The 15,202-nt window shown below is 43.6% G+C and overlaps 1 protein-coding gene across 4 annotated transcripts in view; it reads right to left on the bottom strand.

The window, feature by feature from the left end:
* KCNT1 (potassium sodium-activated channel subfamily T member 1) overlaps positions 1-15,202 on the bottom strand; it is a 134,093-nt gene that overhangs the window by 68,735 nt on the left and 50,156 nt on the right. For all 4 annotated transcript variants that reach the window (XM_034751933.1, XM_034751932.1, XM_034751935.1 and 1 more), the window contains 4 exons: positions 14,685-14,764; positions 8,973-9,072; positions 2,090-2,149; positions 978-1,026 (listed from right to left, as the gene is read on the bottom strand). In XM_034751933.1, coding sequence (XP_034607824.1) covers positions 978-1,026; positions 2,090-2,149; positions 8,973-9,072; positions 14,685-14,764 — 289 coding nt within the window. The remainder of the gene's footprint in view (positions 1-977; positions 1,027-2,089; positions 2,150-8,972; positions 9,073-14,684; positions 14,765-15,202) is intronic.

Genomic DNA, 15,202 nt, shown 5'->3' on the forward strand with positions numbered 1-15,202 from the left:
CAACCACGGAGGCTGTGAAGGACCTTTACTGAACCCCAGGACGATATGGGAGTGGCACAGATTGGGGATCACAATGGGAAATCCTCCATTTCCACATCATACTTCTGTTGTCAAACTTCAAAGAGATGTCAGCCTGCTCTAGACAGTCCTTGTATCCGTGCAACTATGCTGGTTGGGGGGAGGGGAGGATTATTTTGATTTAACAAATAATAATTATGTTGATACAGTCCCTAGTGTGGAAGCAATTAGTAAGGTGCCTTATACCAATATAGCGTATTCCCTTTATACCCAAAGAACTGCATCCACACTAGGGCCTGGGCTGTTTTCACCGTACTGGTAAAGATAAAGCAGCACCACTTCGGGGTTAGACAAGTCCTTGGGCTGAAATCCTGGCCCCACTGATGACGAGAGGAGTTTTATATCGAGTTTAATGGAGATGGGATTTTACCTTTTGTTAAAAATTCATCACAGGGAAATTTTTCACCAATAAAACAACTCAGAGTAAAAATGGCCAAACATGTTGGACCCATAACACCTTCCCTTCCCCCACCCAAGAACATCTAAAGATCAGAGATAAAAAGACTGGAGCAGTACTGGGGGAGGACGGGGGGGGGTGAACCTTCTCGGAGGTCCTTGATCCCCTGAACCTTATTTGGCTCCACTGTAGACCCACATTATCCCAGGCTCTATTGAGCCAGGAGAGCAGAGCTGTGCAAAACTCACAGTTTTATCTTCACAAACATTTGCTTAAACAGACTGTTATCTTTTCCATCGGCACAAGTTTCACCTAAGGTCATCTTGCTGCTCACAGCAGAAAAACACAATCTATTTCCACTCACCAGGAAAATCTGTGTCCTCTATTTATCAGTCTTCAAGGATTTGTTCCAGGAAGAAACACTGATGACATAGAACAAACCTTGCACAAAATAAATACTGTATGCCTTTTGTGTGACAATGCCTTTGGTTCAGTCACTTACCTGTATTGCCCATAACGGCATTTTTCTATCCACCCATAAGATTGGAGCCCTATAAAGAAAATTCAAAATGGTCCTAAATTGGAATCTGTTTTAAACAAACCATTCAATGTTTTACCCAACAGGTGTGATGTCAACATTTACTGATCTATAGCTTTATCAAATTCATTATTATTATTCAAAAATGCAAAGTCTGCATCCAGATCTGAATTTCCTCAAAGTCATGGGTCTTTAAGCCTAGAGTTTGGTTCAGGCCCAGCTAATTCTGTGTCATTCCCTTTTGCAAAACTTCAGTAATAAAACTGTAAACCTGGTGAGACTCACTGCTAGAAATCCCAAACTCAGGCCAGATACATGAATGTGGGATGAGTTTTTGGCGAACCGGAACCAAGGGATGGATTCAGGTGAAAGCCATCTGGGACTAAGCAGTTTGGGAGTGAATTCAGGTATTGAATGAGTTGAATAATTCCTGCAAATCTCAGAGACTCAAGGTGCAAAGGGAATCAAACTGGTTGCAGAACCCTCAACAACTGTAAGTCTTGATATTCACAAAGCTCGAGAACAGAATCTCTGGTGAACTACAATTAGGCTCAGCCACCGAAAACCCTACATGCTCCAGTGGGAGAGACTGATGGGAACCATCCATTGTTCTCACTCTAGGACAACTGTGTCCATTAGACTTGTTGAGCAGAAACTAGACAGAAGTTGAACCACAAACTTGCGTATGAAACCTCTCACAGGCGACATGCTGGTTCTGACCCCAGACAACGCAAACCCGCTTGAGGTGAAATTCATTTCCCATGCACATCCAGTCCTACCCTAGCAAGCAAGAGCGAGCGTGCTGAATTGTATGAGAGTTTTGTTAAACAGATTACTGAGAATACCCTCTGCATGGAGAATTACTCATTTCCAAAAGCAGAACAGTGGATGCTTTTCTAACTGTGCATCTCAATCCCTCTGTTACTGAGATTCATATTCTTTCTCTTCCTTTGACAGCTGCATCACTATGGACAACCAGTGGCTACAGGCAGCCACAAGCATCAGAAATTCATATTACTGGGCTCCCCAACAACTGGTTAGAGTGGAGCAGGATTTAAGTGCTATTAGCAACTTACCAGTTTATTTCTGTAGACGACTGGTTGAAGGTTGAGTAATTCTGCTTTTCGCATTCCCAGCTAAGACAAGAGAAACACAAACCAAGAAATCAGTAAGATGCAACAGACCAGCCCAAGGGGCCAGTGAGAGATAAAGAATAATCCAAGTCGGAGCCTGCCTCTTAACTTCATGAAAGTGACGCAGGTTGATACCAAAGCCATTGTTCCCAAAAGGAGAAAGAGCCTGGAAGCTGCAGAAACCAACTGGGTTGTCGGTGCTAGATGTGCTTTCAGCTGATGTATGCAGCACGGTCTAGTAGTAATAATAATACCCAGCAATTAGAGTGGTTTTAATCCAGGGGGCCAGAGGCCATCGACTTCACTGAGAGTTGCAGACACTCTGCACCTATAAAGATCAGTCCCCAGGTGTGACTAACGCAGGCACTTTTGCTGCATCACTCTGGCAGGCTAAAATCAATCAATCAATCAATAAAAGCCAACCAACCCCGTTTGTCCTAGAGGTTTTTTACCTGCAGTTGTTAAAAGCTTATCCACTAATTCAAATTCCGACCAGTAGCACTAAAACTAACCCTCTGCTCCCCTCTCTGCAGAACGGTTAACCAAGAGCCAAGTTCAAGGGCCGCCACGATGCTAATGAGTGGAAACAGAAATGAATGCGAGTCGTTAATCATTCTGTTTGGCACAATGCAGAGTGACGATACTTCACAACCCGGAAACACAAGCGTGGGTGCCAGGTAGCATGGCTCTTCACAATTAAGCATCCTGGACAGGTGGGTTGGGTGGGGAGGGAAGAAGACTGCAAAGCAACAATGCATGTTTCAGATGGTACCAAATTGCTTTGCACAAGTCTGGAAAGGTAAAATCGCCAAATGGGGAAAGGACTCTGGTATTGATGCTCAAAGTGAGCTACTGCTTTACCAAGAGGAACATTGGTCCAGTAGTTCAGTCACTAGCCGTGCCCATGGGAGACTGCTCTGCCACCGATTTCTTGTATGACCTTGGGCAACTCACTTGAGTCTCTCTGTGCCTCAGTTCCCCATCTCATGGGGATAATAGCACTGCCCTACCTGACAGGGATGGTGTGAGGCTAAATACACTGAAGACTGAGAGGTGCTTAGATACTACAGGAGAGAGGGTACATACCATAGAAAGACCGTTGGAAAGCACTTGAAACAAATTTCTCCTGGGGCAAGTCCCATCTAAATCTTGGGGTTTCCCACATAAAAACACCAACGGCTAAAGTACATTACAAATGTACTTTCTGTTGTTGGAATCCCAGGTCTAGCAGAAGCTAGGCTCATTAATCCTCTAGGCCTTTCATTACTATTGGACCATCACCTTGTATTTGTAAAGTGTTAAACACGCCAAGCAAGATGCCATAAGGTGCAAGACACTGATGAACCTGCCTGATTAAGTAGGTTATTTCTGAGGATATTGTTCCTTTCATTATTCTAATGGGGACTTAAAAGACCAGCTAAAAATTTAAAGTACAAGGTTGGGTGGAATAACATTAAAAACTGAAGTCTGAGATAAGTGTGTATAAGGTGCATTTCTTGGATTTGAAGTGCATTGCACTAAGCCTAGTTGACTTAGTTAAAATTTTTCAGTGAAACTGAAATGTCTCCTGGAAACGTATTGATTTTGACTCAGTTGTCATTGGGAAGGCAAGCAAGAGCACCCCGTCCTCCTGCCCGCATAGCCCAATGGTTGGAGCACTCACCTAGCATATGAAAGACTGAGCTTGAAGTCCCTCCTCTACCTGATTCAGCATAGGAATATGAACCTGGGTCTTTCGCTGTCTCAGATGAGTTCTCTAACCACAGGCTAGACAGTCCGTTTTTCATGTTTTTTTATGAAATATTTCAAAAAGGTCTCATTTTTGTTCCAACGAGAAATGAAAACAAATGTCAAAACCACTATTTTTTTTTTGAAAAATGGAATATTGTTCTCCAGCCAGCCCTAGAAAATACCTCCCAAATGCCATAGTCTAGCAACACCATAGTAATGAATCTAGTATCAATATAATCTCTGAATATAAAAGCCCTTCATCTCAAACTATGCCATGGGCTGAGTTCTGGAAACAAACATCAATTCATCTGTAAAGCAACAACCTCTCGAGAAACATCTAATCAAGCCAGCATCTGTCTGTCACCATCCTCTACATCCAACTGGTCACACCTCATCCAAAACCAATAACCACCTGCCTTGCATCACAGCTTCTTGGGACATTCCTCCCCATGCCCAGAAAAGTCTAACACCAATATTTTCAACCAAGCTACATTTCAATGATGTATTCTGATGGCCTCTGAAATTTACTCTGCGGTAGATCCTCAGCTGACATAAATTGTCATAGTTCCACCAATGTCAGTGAAGCTACTACAGGTAACACAAGCTGAGGTGCTGCTCCTCTATATACAAAGCTCTTTAAACGTCTTCCTGTTGCAGAGGACAGATGTGTCTTTCAACAAGAATTCAGTGTTGTTATCCAGTGGAATGCTTCCTAAAAGGTCAGAAGAATTTTAAAGGGCCAATGACTCTTTATAGCAATTTATTTTATAAATAATACAGTAGATGGGTCCAAACTGACTATGCAAGAATGAAAGACACTTCACTGAAATTCACCCCTGTACATTTTAGGGCATCCTTAGAAACCCCGGAGGAGGGGAAGTGAGTGAGTGGCAGGTGTGATTTCCCCTCTGGGCTCATATTATCTCTGTTATCATAATTATGCTGAGGAATGTCATGAGATAAAATTTTCAGAAGTGCCTAACTCTCACTGATGCTTAAATCCCATTGAAAGTTAATGGGACTTTGGGGCCCAAGTTACAGAAGTATTTTTTGAAATTTTACCCATGGTGACTAAGGGAGCGATCAGCAAATCATTAACCCGGACACTGAAACAAATCACAGACCTACTCTCCACTGTAACTGATCCAAAAGAAGCTGGCAGAGCCAGGGGGAGCTCGGCATACCGTACCGATGTTCCCCACTGATGGCTGTTATCATTGTAAAATGCGGCAGAGCGGAAGCTGCCTCTGAATGAATAAACAGAGATCAGAATAGAGCCCAGGCTATTGAACTTGCATTTCTAGGGCAAACCAGCTGCTCCCCAGAGCAACTAGCCAGGCAGACAGCAGTGAAAGGCGCACGCAGAGTATTGAGGCTAAGACTTCATCACGCGCTATTACCGTGGAAGGACGCAGCCATGCTGACCAGCATTTATTGCACACGTACTGCTGAAGACTCTCTCTGGACTGGAAAGGAGTTTTGCTGCAAGCAATCTGGGAAATCGAATGCAAGAATTCAGCTTCTTTCATTGAGCTTTGGTATGTTAAGCCTCACCCAGTTAATATACACTGGCTGTTTCCCTGTCCGTGCCAATGGAGGCCTAAAGGTGTGAAGATACCCTCGGATAATGCAAATATATCAGACGATAAAATGCCTCTTTTAAAATCGCATTTCAACATGGACAAACAGAAGGAACTGAATCCACCTAGAAAGAGTGACAGCATCTTAGAAGACTAGGCTCTCTAGCTGGCTGGGTTTTCACAGGCAAGAGAAGCTGGAATTCATTTTACTCAGAGACATGTGGAGACATTCTCCTTCTTCCAAGAGTCAATTGATTTGCCAGTTTCCTAAGAGAACTGGCCTGATATCAACATCCCCCAGCAACCCAGATGGTGAAATACTGTCAAAAATAAGAGGCATGGTCCAAACATAGGATGTGAATCCAGGAACTTCAGAGTTCTAGTTCTGGCTCCAACACGGACTCTGGTCACTTCACTTTCTGCCTACACACCTCCTTCACTGGGGTTGTGAGGGATAGGACAGAAGATGGAAAAGTTCTGTATTAGTGTCAGATGTTTCTCCTTCCCCTGCTTTCACACCTAGATAAGTAGCCTGCAGCCTTGGCAAACAGAAGAATCAAAATGCTAATTGACTTGCATTCTGTGCTGGGAGAAATTATATATAGAGAAGAGGCAAAAAAAAAGGACACCGGCAAATAAGACACATATTCAAATACTGAGCAAAGCTGACATATCTAATCATCTGTCAGTTCAGCTCTTGAAATGACAACACTGATCTCCTCCCAAAAGACTTAAACAGGATTTAGGGTAGGTGCCTTCAAGGATGTCAACATCTAGAAAACGTTTGTAGGCTACACTAAAGGCTTGAGCATTTGTCCCATGTCTGAAGGCAATTTGAACTATGAGTCTGCAGCAAGGTGGTAGAGTAATTTTTAAAGCTTTTTTAAAAATTTAATGTTAAAAGTCGAAAGCTTTTGTCAGATCAATGAAAGTCCTATACAGGTTGCAGTTGTGTTCCTGGCATTTCTCCTAAAGTTGATGAGTTGCAAACACCATGTCTATGGTCCCGTGTCTTTTCCTGAAGCCACAGGCTCTCAGGTCAGAGCCCTCGTTCAATATGTTGCACAAGGCAATTCAAGAGAATTCTGGCGAGAATTTTGCCAGCTACTGATAACAAGGAGATGCCTTGATAGTTGTTGCAGGAAGATCTGTTGCCTTTCCACTTGTACAAGTGGACAATGGATGCATCCTTGTACTCCTGTGGTATAGTCCCTTAAGACCACATTGATTGAAAAAATTCAGTCAATTTCAAAGCCATGTGCAAGCCTCTGGACTTGTAGACTTCTGCTGGTATAGCATCTGCTCCAGGTGCTTTACCACTTGACAGCAAGTCAATTGCTTTCGCAGTTTCAGTCAGCATTGGGGGATCAGCTGCAGTCAATCAATTGCCTCCTCATTATTAGATGATTGTTGATTGGGGATGTTGTTAAAGTGTTCTGCCCACCTTTGCGGTATCTTTTCTTTGTCAGTGAGCAGTGTGGTGCCATCGGCACTCAGTACTGGAGATGTACAACTCAAATGAGACACATTTCAACTTTTTGATTACATTTACCAAAAAATGTTGCTGTTTTTCAGCCAGCTTGTAGGGCAATTTCCATTTTTGAAACTCAGACGAAATTTTTTCCCAGCGCATTTGGAAAACTTTCTGTGAAAATGTTTTTACATTTTTTTACCACCTTTATTGTCCAGTGCATTGTACTGGGCTAGTGAATATACAGACTATTATATCATAGAGTTTCAAACAATGAGGCAAGACAAGACCACTTGGGGCATCCACCCTTCATCTTTGCTGTAGTACTAACAAAATGTTCACTATTACATCTTCTATTAACCGTCTGCAAGGATGGTGACTTGACAGCTAATTGCTAAAATGACTCAGTCCACAGGTATCCATAGACACACACAAGAGCTATTTCCCACTACACAGAGTTCTGTTTGAGACAGTTCTTTATCTCTAGTTGTAAAGCTCACAGCTTTATTTTTCATCTCAGTGCATCACCGACATTTCGGCAGTTCTGATACGATGATGAAGAGATGATTTTTTCAACCTACATCAGAAGCGTCTGAATGGATTTCAGACAGAACGTCTAGCGGCTCTGGGAAATCAATAGTGCTTCTGAAACTCGGTTTGAAACGTTGACTTACTAAAAAGGCCCTCCAAGATGCGCAATGGCAGCTCTATTGCGAAATACATTTAGACTAATCGTTCTGTGTTAGACTAACATGTGGAAACAGATCATCTTATGGACTGAGGTCCCAATGCCCAGCCCGACCCTCCAACCGCCCCTTCTAGACCTTCTGCTTTCCCCATGGCAGTCTTTGGGACCCATCACTGTCAACGGTAGTTTAAGGATAACAAATGTACACTAAAAAATATGCCACAACTTCTGAGAGTTTCAGCGATCCCACAAGAGGCCTAAAGAAAATACTCTGCTTTGTTTCCTCTGCAGCTAATGGTAATAATAATAAAGCATGCATTCAGAGCAGAAGAGCCCCCGTCACTGCCATAAGTAGATGAATAAATAAGACAGAACAAACTCTGGGAGGTAGGAGGGGCAGATATAGACTGGTGGATTGTCATTAGTTTTGGTTTTAGGAATTCTCAATTCTATCAGACAAATTTGTTAAATCAACTGATTAAAAATGAAGAAAAAACAGAGCAGGAAGAATTAGAATTTTTTTTGAAATAATGTTTACAATAGGCAGGGAAAAGACAAAAGGTGATAATATGACCACTCACATATCGCTGCTCATTGAATTGTTGTGGGACTCAATCAAGGTGGAGGAACATGAAAGGTTCCCGTTTATGTCCACTACTGCCCTCTAGTGGACAAAAATTGACCTGCTTATATGTATGACCAGCAGGTTCCCTTTGATCAACAAGTCAGCAAAGCTGGAAGGCTTGTGATTCTGGAGCAGGGCATGAGTTCAGGTTTCCCCATGCCGCAGGGGTGTGGTTAGCTGGTGATCATGTCCTGTTTCCAGCAGTATCACTGTACCTCAAATTTAAGTTAGCATTCAAGCGTCCAAATAGAAAGGGGGTGAAATAAGTTATCGTCTAAGAGGAATCGCAAAGTCAGAAGCGAACACACAACAGGGCTGGAGAAGCAGCACTCTTTTTGCTGTGGTAAAAGGAAAAGAAGCAAGAGAAGATTCACTGCTATCGCCCGCAGAAATCTCCTCACCTCTGGATAGAAACCACTCCTTGAAGGGGAAAGTTGGTTCTCTATGTATTATTCCCCATTGCAGCAACTACGGAGACTCAGCACTACGGTGAGGAGGAAAGAACATGAGATCCCTTTATCTGGGACTGGACTATGGTGGAACTTCTGAGGGTATCATCAGACCCACAGCTACTTAATTGCTAGTAAGCTCTAAACAGTAAGAAGTGCTGTCTGGAGACCAATAACACTGAAAGATGCTTAGAGACAATCATGACGGGAGCCTAATAAATACCCGATGATGGATTAGACAGACAGACAAAATCCACCTTACTGCATCTAATAGAGACTCACCATCCTATTCCCTCTGCTGGATTGTCAAGCAGAACACGTACAATATAGAGAAGACAGGTGAGAAGCTTCAGGGAGAAGTTGAAGAGCCGTATCCTTAGGCCTGCAATAGAAAAGACAACGGCGTAAGAGGCTAAAAAGAAACAAACATCCTCCTCCACCTGTCACAAAGAACAGTATTGCAGAGCTTCGGATGTATGATAGACACACAAAAAGATGCATACTCATCCGAGCAAAAGAGGGGGGGTCATAAGAAAGTTGGAATTGCTGAATCAGACCAGCTCTGCACCTAATGCAATATCCTGTCACTCACAGTGGTACCAGATGCTTCAGAGGAAGACGCAAGAAACCCTCCCACTAGGTAGTTATGGATAACCTCCCATCAGGGAAAATTCTCTCATGACTCCTATTAGTAAGAGGCTGGCTTGCCCCCGAAGCAAGAGGTTTTACAGCCCCTTCCAAATATTTCAACCTTTATTGTTCTAACTCTGATTACCTGCAATAACGTCTAATCTGGTTTTGAATCATGCTTAGCCCTTGTCCTCAGTTATACCTTGTGGCAGTGTGTTCCACAGGCTGATTGTGTAACAAGTGAAAACGGATCTCACCTTGAGCTGATCTGAATTGACAGCCTTTCCATTTCAACATTCATTTTTGAAAAAGAATATCCTGACTGCTTGGTGACCACAAAATCTTTCCTGAAGTGTAACTGTGGCCCCCGTGCTACCAGGAGATCCACGTGCGAGACTGTGGAATTGTCACCGGGGCTGCACAGCAATGCAAGGTAGATCCAGCTGCAGGATCGGGGCTATGGGTGCAATGGGAAATCATTATTATGGGACATATTTTTTAAAAAGCGGAATTCAACCGGGCATCTAATTTTGCGACCACAATCAACTGCAAATGATAGGAACAGATCTAGCTAAGAAATGTATATGGCCCCCATTACCACAGTTTCTTTACCACCTCGGAATCTTAATGGTTTCTGTATTTATCCCCACAACACCTCTGTGAGGCAGGAATTGCTATTACCCCCATAGTACAAATGGGGAACATGCACAGAGAGACTAGGGTCCAGTTTCACAACGGTATTTAGACACCTAACTCCAATTTATTTCAATGGGAGTAAGGCACCTTGATACCTTTGAGGATCTCCGCCTCACGGAGCAGGGAATTGAACCCACGCCTACTGAGTCCCATACTAGCTTCTAACCACTGGACTCTCCTTCCTGTAATGTGCTGGATCTTCTGCCTGTGTCAATGGCATAATTCCACATTCCGGCCCTAGATGTCTGAATAGACTCCTACGTTCTGTCGTTTGCAACCACAGTTGATTGTGCCAGGAATTGGCGATGGACACAAAATTAGAGGCCATTGGATATCATTTGTCCCAAAATCTTTAGAAAACATGCTGCCCATAATGGGGAGAGGGGGAAAAACGCAGCAGAGGTCCCGTTAATGTCACTGCATTCTTGGAACAGCTGTTCCAGTAGTATTTAAACACCTATTATCCTTTAAGCATGAGAATGAACGAACACAGTAATTTACGCTGCTTATTATAGCATGCGTGGTAGGATGGGTAATGACTGCTTTTCTGGCTATTAGTACAGCTTGCCGGAGACCAGGAATGCTGTACGAACTTTGCTCGAGGCTTGTATGGTGCACTCCACATCCTACCCCGCTTCAAATAACTAGAAGGCCAACATAAAGAACTAAAGAGAGTCGGCTCTTTGCAAATCCCCTCCCCGCAAGATGGAAGAGAGGGATGTGGGCTGTTGAGGTTTTTATCCCCAGAATCAGCAAGCATCCATTTAATAAGACTCGTACAACCACGCTGGGGTCCAGTCTTTGCTCATCACATGCTCAGTGGTTTATAGGAGGAGGAACAGAACATTCAGATTGTCACTTTATCCACTCCCTCCTCTTCACAGCCAGTTTATCAGGCTATTAATCAAATTATAAGTGAGAAATTCAGCACGTTTCCATTAAAATTCTCACCCGGGCACCCCCTCTCATACCACACACCAGCTATTTAACAAGTATACGACCCACAGAGAACAAAAGAAAATGTGAAATTATAAATTAGCTCCTAGATTCCCTGCAGGCAGCTAATGCCTTCCCTCAGACAGAAAATAAAAGCGCCATTCTTCCAGTGGAATTAATCTGGGGAGTCAAAGAAAATAGGGGATATTTTGAGACAGACAAGAGGAATCCATGGCCTGAAATGTTAAGAAGGGAGGGAGCAGTAGCAGCCTGGAGGTTCCTGTCCCTAGACAAGAAAATTCAGGAGGTGGAGGTCATGTAGAGTTCCAACACTGTTGGAAGTTCAAGCAGGGTGCCCCAGCCCTATAAACATGCCACTGTTTTTAACAAAAATAAATGCAGCTTCATGCTATATTGTATAATGATTTACGGCAGGTCAGTTCATTCTCATCCCACAAGAAGGCGCCCATTGCCAGAACTTCCCAGGAGCAATCAATTATTTTATCTTTGTCATTCACAATCCCATCTGGGAGACTTTCTGAGGCCTCACTGGTGATTGGTAAGCAGCAGACATAATTGCTCTTCTGTTTTGATGGAAGTGTCCAGGGCGCATTCATTAATGTTTGTGCCAAGTTTAATAAAGGGTGAAAGAGGGCGTATGACTCTCGTGAGGGTATGTCTAGACGGCCATCACTGGGTGTCATGGCAGCTCAAGCAGACGTACCTGAGCTAGCTTTAACCTAGCTAACCAGAACAGTGAAGCTGCAGCAGTCCGGCCTGTACAAACCTACCCAAAACTCTGGGTAACTTGTAGGGTTAGCATCTCATGCTGTTACAACTTCACTCTTCCAGTACCTGCCCTAGCCACAGTAAAGTTCGTTCAGGTAGGTAGGCATGACCTGCCCACTTAAACACTATTTTGAGGGTTTAAATAGGATTTAATTAGTGCACATACCTTGTGCTGGTCTCTCCGCACAGGGGTGAATTTCACCCACACAGAACAGAACCCCATCGAGACAACCTAACATTTGCAGAGCTTCTCTTTGTAACATGGCATTTAAGACAACACACCCACAATGTTAAACCGGGAATCAGGGATGTCCTGACACAGACTGTCTGACATATACATGCATTTATAGCTTAAAGCGGGGGGGGGGGGAATACGTGGAAAATCACTTTCTATTAACATGCGAATCCCTGCAGAAGAGACACTGAAAGACACAGGAGTCCTGAACTGGATAATAACTTGTGGGTGTACACAGCAATTAGAAACGAGAGCCCCATAATAGCTTTAAAGGGTGCAAATGTTTTACAAGTTCATAATGAGTTTGTCAAAGATCCACTCGGCAAATGCATTTCAGAGTACTGTAACCTGGCAGTATCATATATACAGAATATTGATTTGTGGTTATCATCATGAGTGAATATTAAGTGATGTAATTATGAGGTTCTTTCACATCTGGCTGCCCACATCACCCTCTTCATCTCTGTTATATTATATCTACGAGTGGTCGTTACTCACAGTAACTAATTATCAATTAGTTTCCCATTCTGCTGCCTCTGACCGACATAAAATCCTCAGCTTTAATAAGAATGGGACAGAGGTGGTTATCCTAAAGAACTGGAGCAACCAGTTAATTACGAATAGTAAACAGACAGATGGCTGACCCATGGCTGACACTAGGAGGGTATAACCATCTACGAGATAGTGCCACGGAACTTACGTACCCGCTTCCATGAATATTGTGCCTGCAGACATTAAGCCAGATTTTTAAGGTGCACATACAAAACTGAGTGCACCTGACTTGGATACAGCCCAGCTTCACTGGGTGCACGTGTCCCTCCATTCACACGTACATGTATGTTTCACCCCAATCAGAAGATTGCTCCCATTGTACACATCACTGCGCCACCTCGATGGCACAACCATCAGCTGTTGCACTGCCCTGCATGCGGATCGAATATACGATCAGGGTGAGAAGCAATGCAGAGAATAAAACCGCTTTGCGTCTTGTCCTGCACCCCTGCCACCCCTGCAATATTCACTCTCACTGGAACTTGCCCTGCTGCCAGATCTGATATCCCAGGAATGAATGCCTTAGTCCTGGCTCTCCGGCTAAGCTGTGGGCATCATAGAATAGCGGCTCACTACTTTTGGGGTAGACAAGCTTTTGAGCTACACAGAGCTCTTCCTCAGGTCTGAGAAAGGTACTCAGAGCGTCATGGCTAAATACAAGATCGAACAGACAGAATATCTGCTAACTACTTATGCTAAACTAAGGGACCATTCAAGGTGAAGTGCACCATTAACACCCCTGTAGTCATAGGACAAATTGGGGGGGGGGGGGGGTTAGTGGGTTACAGATTGTTGTAATAAGCCATAAATCCAGTGTCTTTAAGACAATGATTTTTATTGTCTAGCAGAGTTAAGATATTTAAGCTCCCAGGCTTGTCTTTTGAACGTGTTGTGCAGGTTTCCTTTGAGGATGAGGAGCGACTGCTTTGTGAAAAGTGTTCACCCACAGGTGATAGGGTCTTTTATCATTTTCCTGTGTGAGTTCATTCGGGAGCGCAGTGATTGTCTGGTTTCACTCACATAGTTGTCATTGGGGCATTTAGTGCATTGGATGAGGTATGCCATATGTTGTAATAGGCATGTGTAGGACCCATGGATCTTGAAATGGATCTTGTTATGGGGGGTGTTGCTCATCGTAGCAGTGGAGATATAGCTGCAGGTTTTGCATCTGTTGTTCTGGCAGGGTAAGGTGCCGCTTTGAATTGGTGTCCTGGTCTGTGGGGAGCTCACTTCTGATGATAAGCTTGGAGAGGCTGGGGGGTTGTTCTGATCAGATAATAGGAAGAGGAAGAGCTTGAAAGCTGTGTAACTCGAAAATGTCTCTCTATCAACAACAGAAATTGGTCCAGTAAAAGGTATTACCTCACCCACCTTGCCCCTAATATCCTGGGACGAACACGGCTACAACAATACTGCATACTACAGGGGTAGTCATTTTGCTTGTAAATCTAGAGGCACTGAGCATCACCCTTGTAAACTGCAGCCGGGTGCCCTAGTAGTGAACACTCTATAAATGCCTAAAAAGAAGAACAGGAGTACTTGTGGCACCTTAATGCACCTATAAATGCCTGTGATGCTGACAATAGAAATATAGGATGCGGCTTTCCTATCCTCACTGTGGAATCACGTTCTTCTAAAGAAAGGAAACCCACTCCCACACCAGTCTGCTTTCACAGATGAAACTCCTTAACCCAGCTCCATCTCAGGCTAACATGCAAAAAGATAGTCCTCGGTGCTGGGAAACGGCACTTTGAAAAATCAACATCAGGAAACAGAACCCTTGAGGCAGTAGTGCCAAGGGCACAGTGCTGAAATGTTGCAACCACTAGATGGCACTTGCTTTCCATCCTAGGACTGATGGAGACTGGTCAATGTGAGCAGCAATTTATTGCTCAAGTTAATAAGTATACCCAAAAAAATGTATTATCCTGCACATTGTTATCCATCACCTCCATACAAATATTGCTCAGACAGATTTGCTGTGGCTAATAGACCTGAGAGAGAGAGAGAGAGAGAGAGAGATTCTTTTTATTTTGTAGCTAGTTAGATTTTTCTCCCCCCCTCCCCCTCATTCTTTTCATTACAGACAACCTGGTTATTATTGTAATTACCTGGAAAATAAAACTGTCATGGAGTGTCTTGGTACAAACACTTACTTGATCTTTGGTTTTTGATGAAGAACAGCTTAAGACGTTCTTTAAAGGTGTTTTCATTTACGTAGAACTCAACCTGTACCCTGTGAGCAGAAAGGAAGGAGAACTGAATTAACTGGGGCTGTAGTTAGTAAAGGTTTCATCTCAAAATCTTCCCACCTCCAAATATGTCCCACCCCATCAGGTGCTGTTTCTATATTTCTCACCCACCTTTTCCCACAATGCATCTTGTGAACAAGATTTAAATAAGAAACCATTAGAATGCTGCACAGAGCAGTAACCAGATGTTACTCTGGTGCCCGATCCCAAGCCAGATTCTGGTCAATTTGTGCTGCTCCTAAAGCACAAAAGGGCTGGAAAGCAACCAAAACTCCTACACCAACATTTACAGCCCAGAAACAGAAGATGTGCCAGGGTGTTGCAAGGTCTGGCCTGGGGCTACTCTGAACTATGCTGGTCCCAGGATTGGGAAGCCATAGATGGCCCCCCTGCACCGATCAGCTACTGGAAATGAGACCTCG

The sequence above is a fragment of the Trachemys scripta genome, chromosome 17 (genome assembly GCF_013100865.1).
Source record: "Trachemys scripta elegans isolate TJP31775 chromosome 17, CAS_Tse_1.0, whole genome shotgun sequence".
Lineage (NCBI taxonomy): Eukaryota > Metazoa > Chordata > Testudines > Emydidae > Trachemys > Trachemys scripta.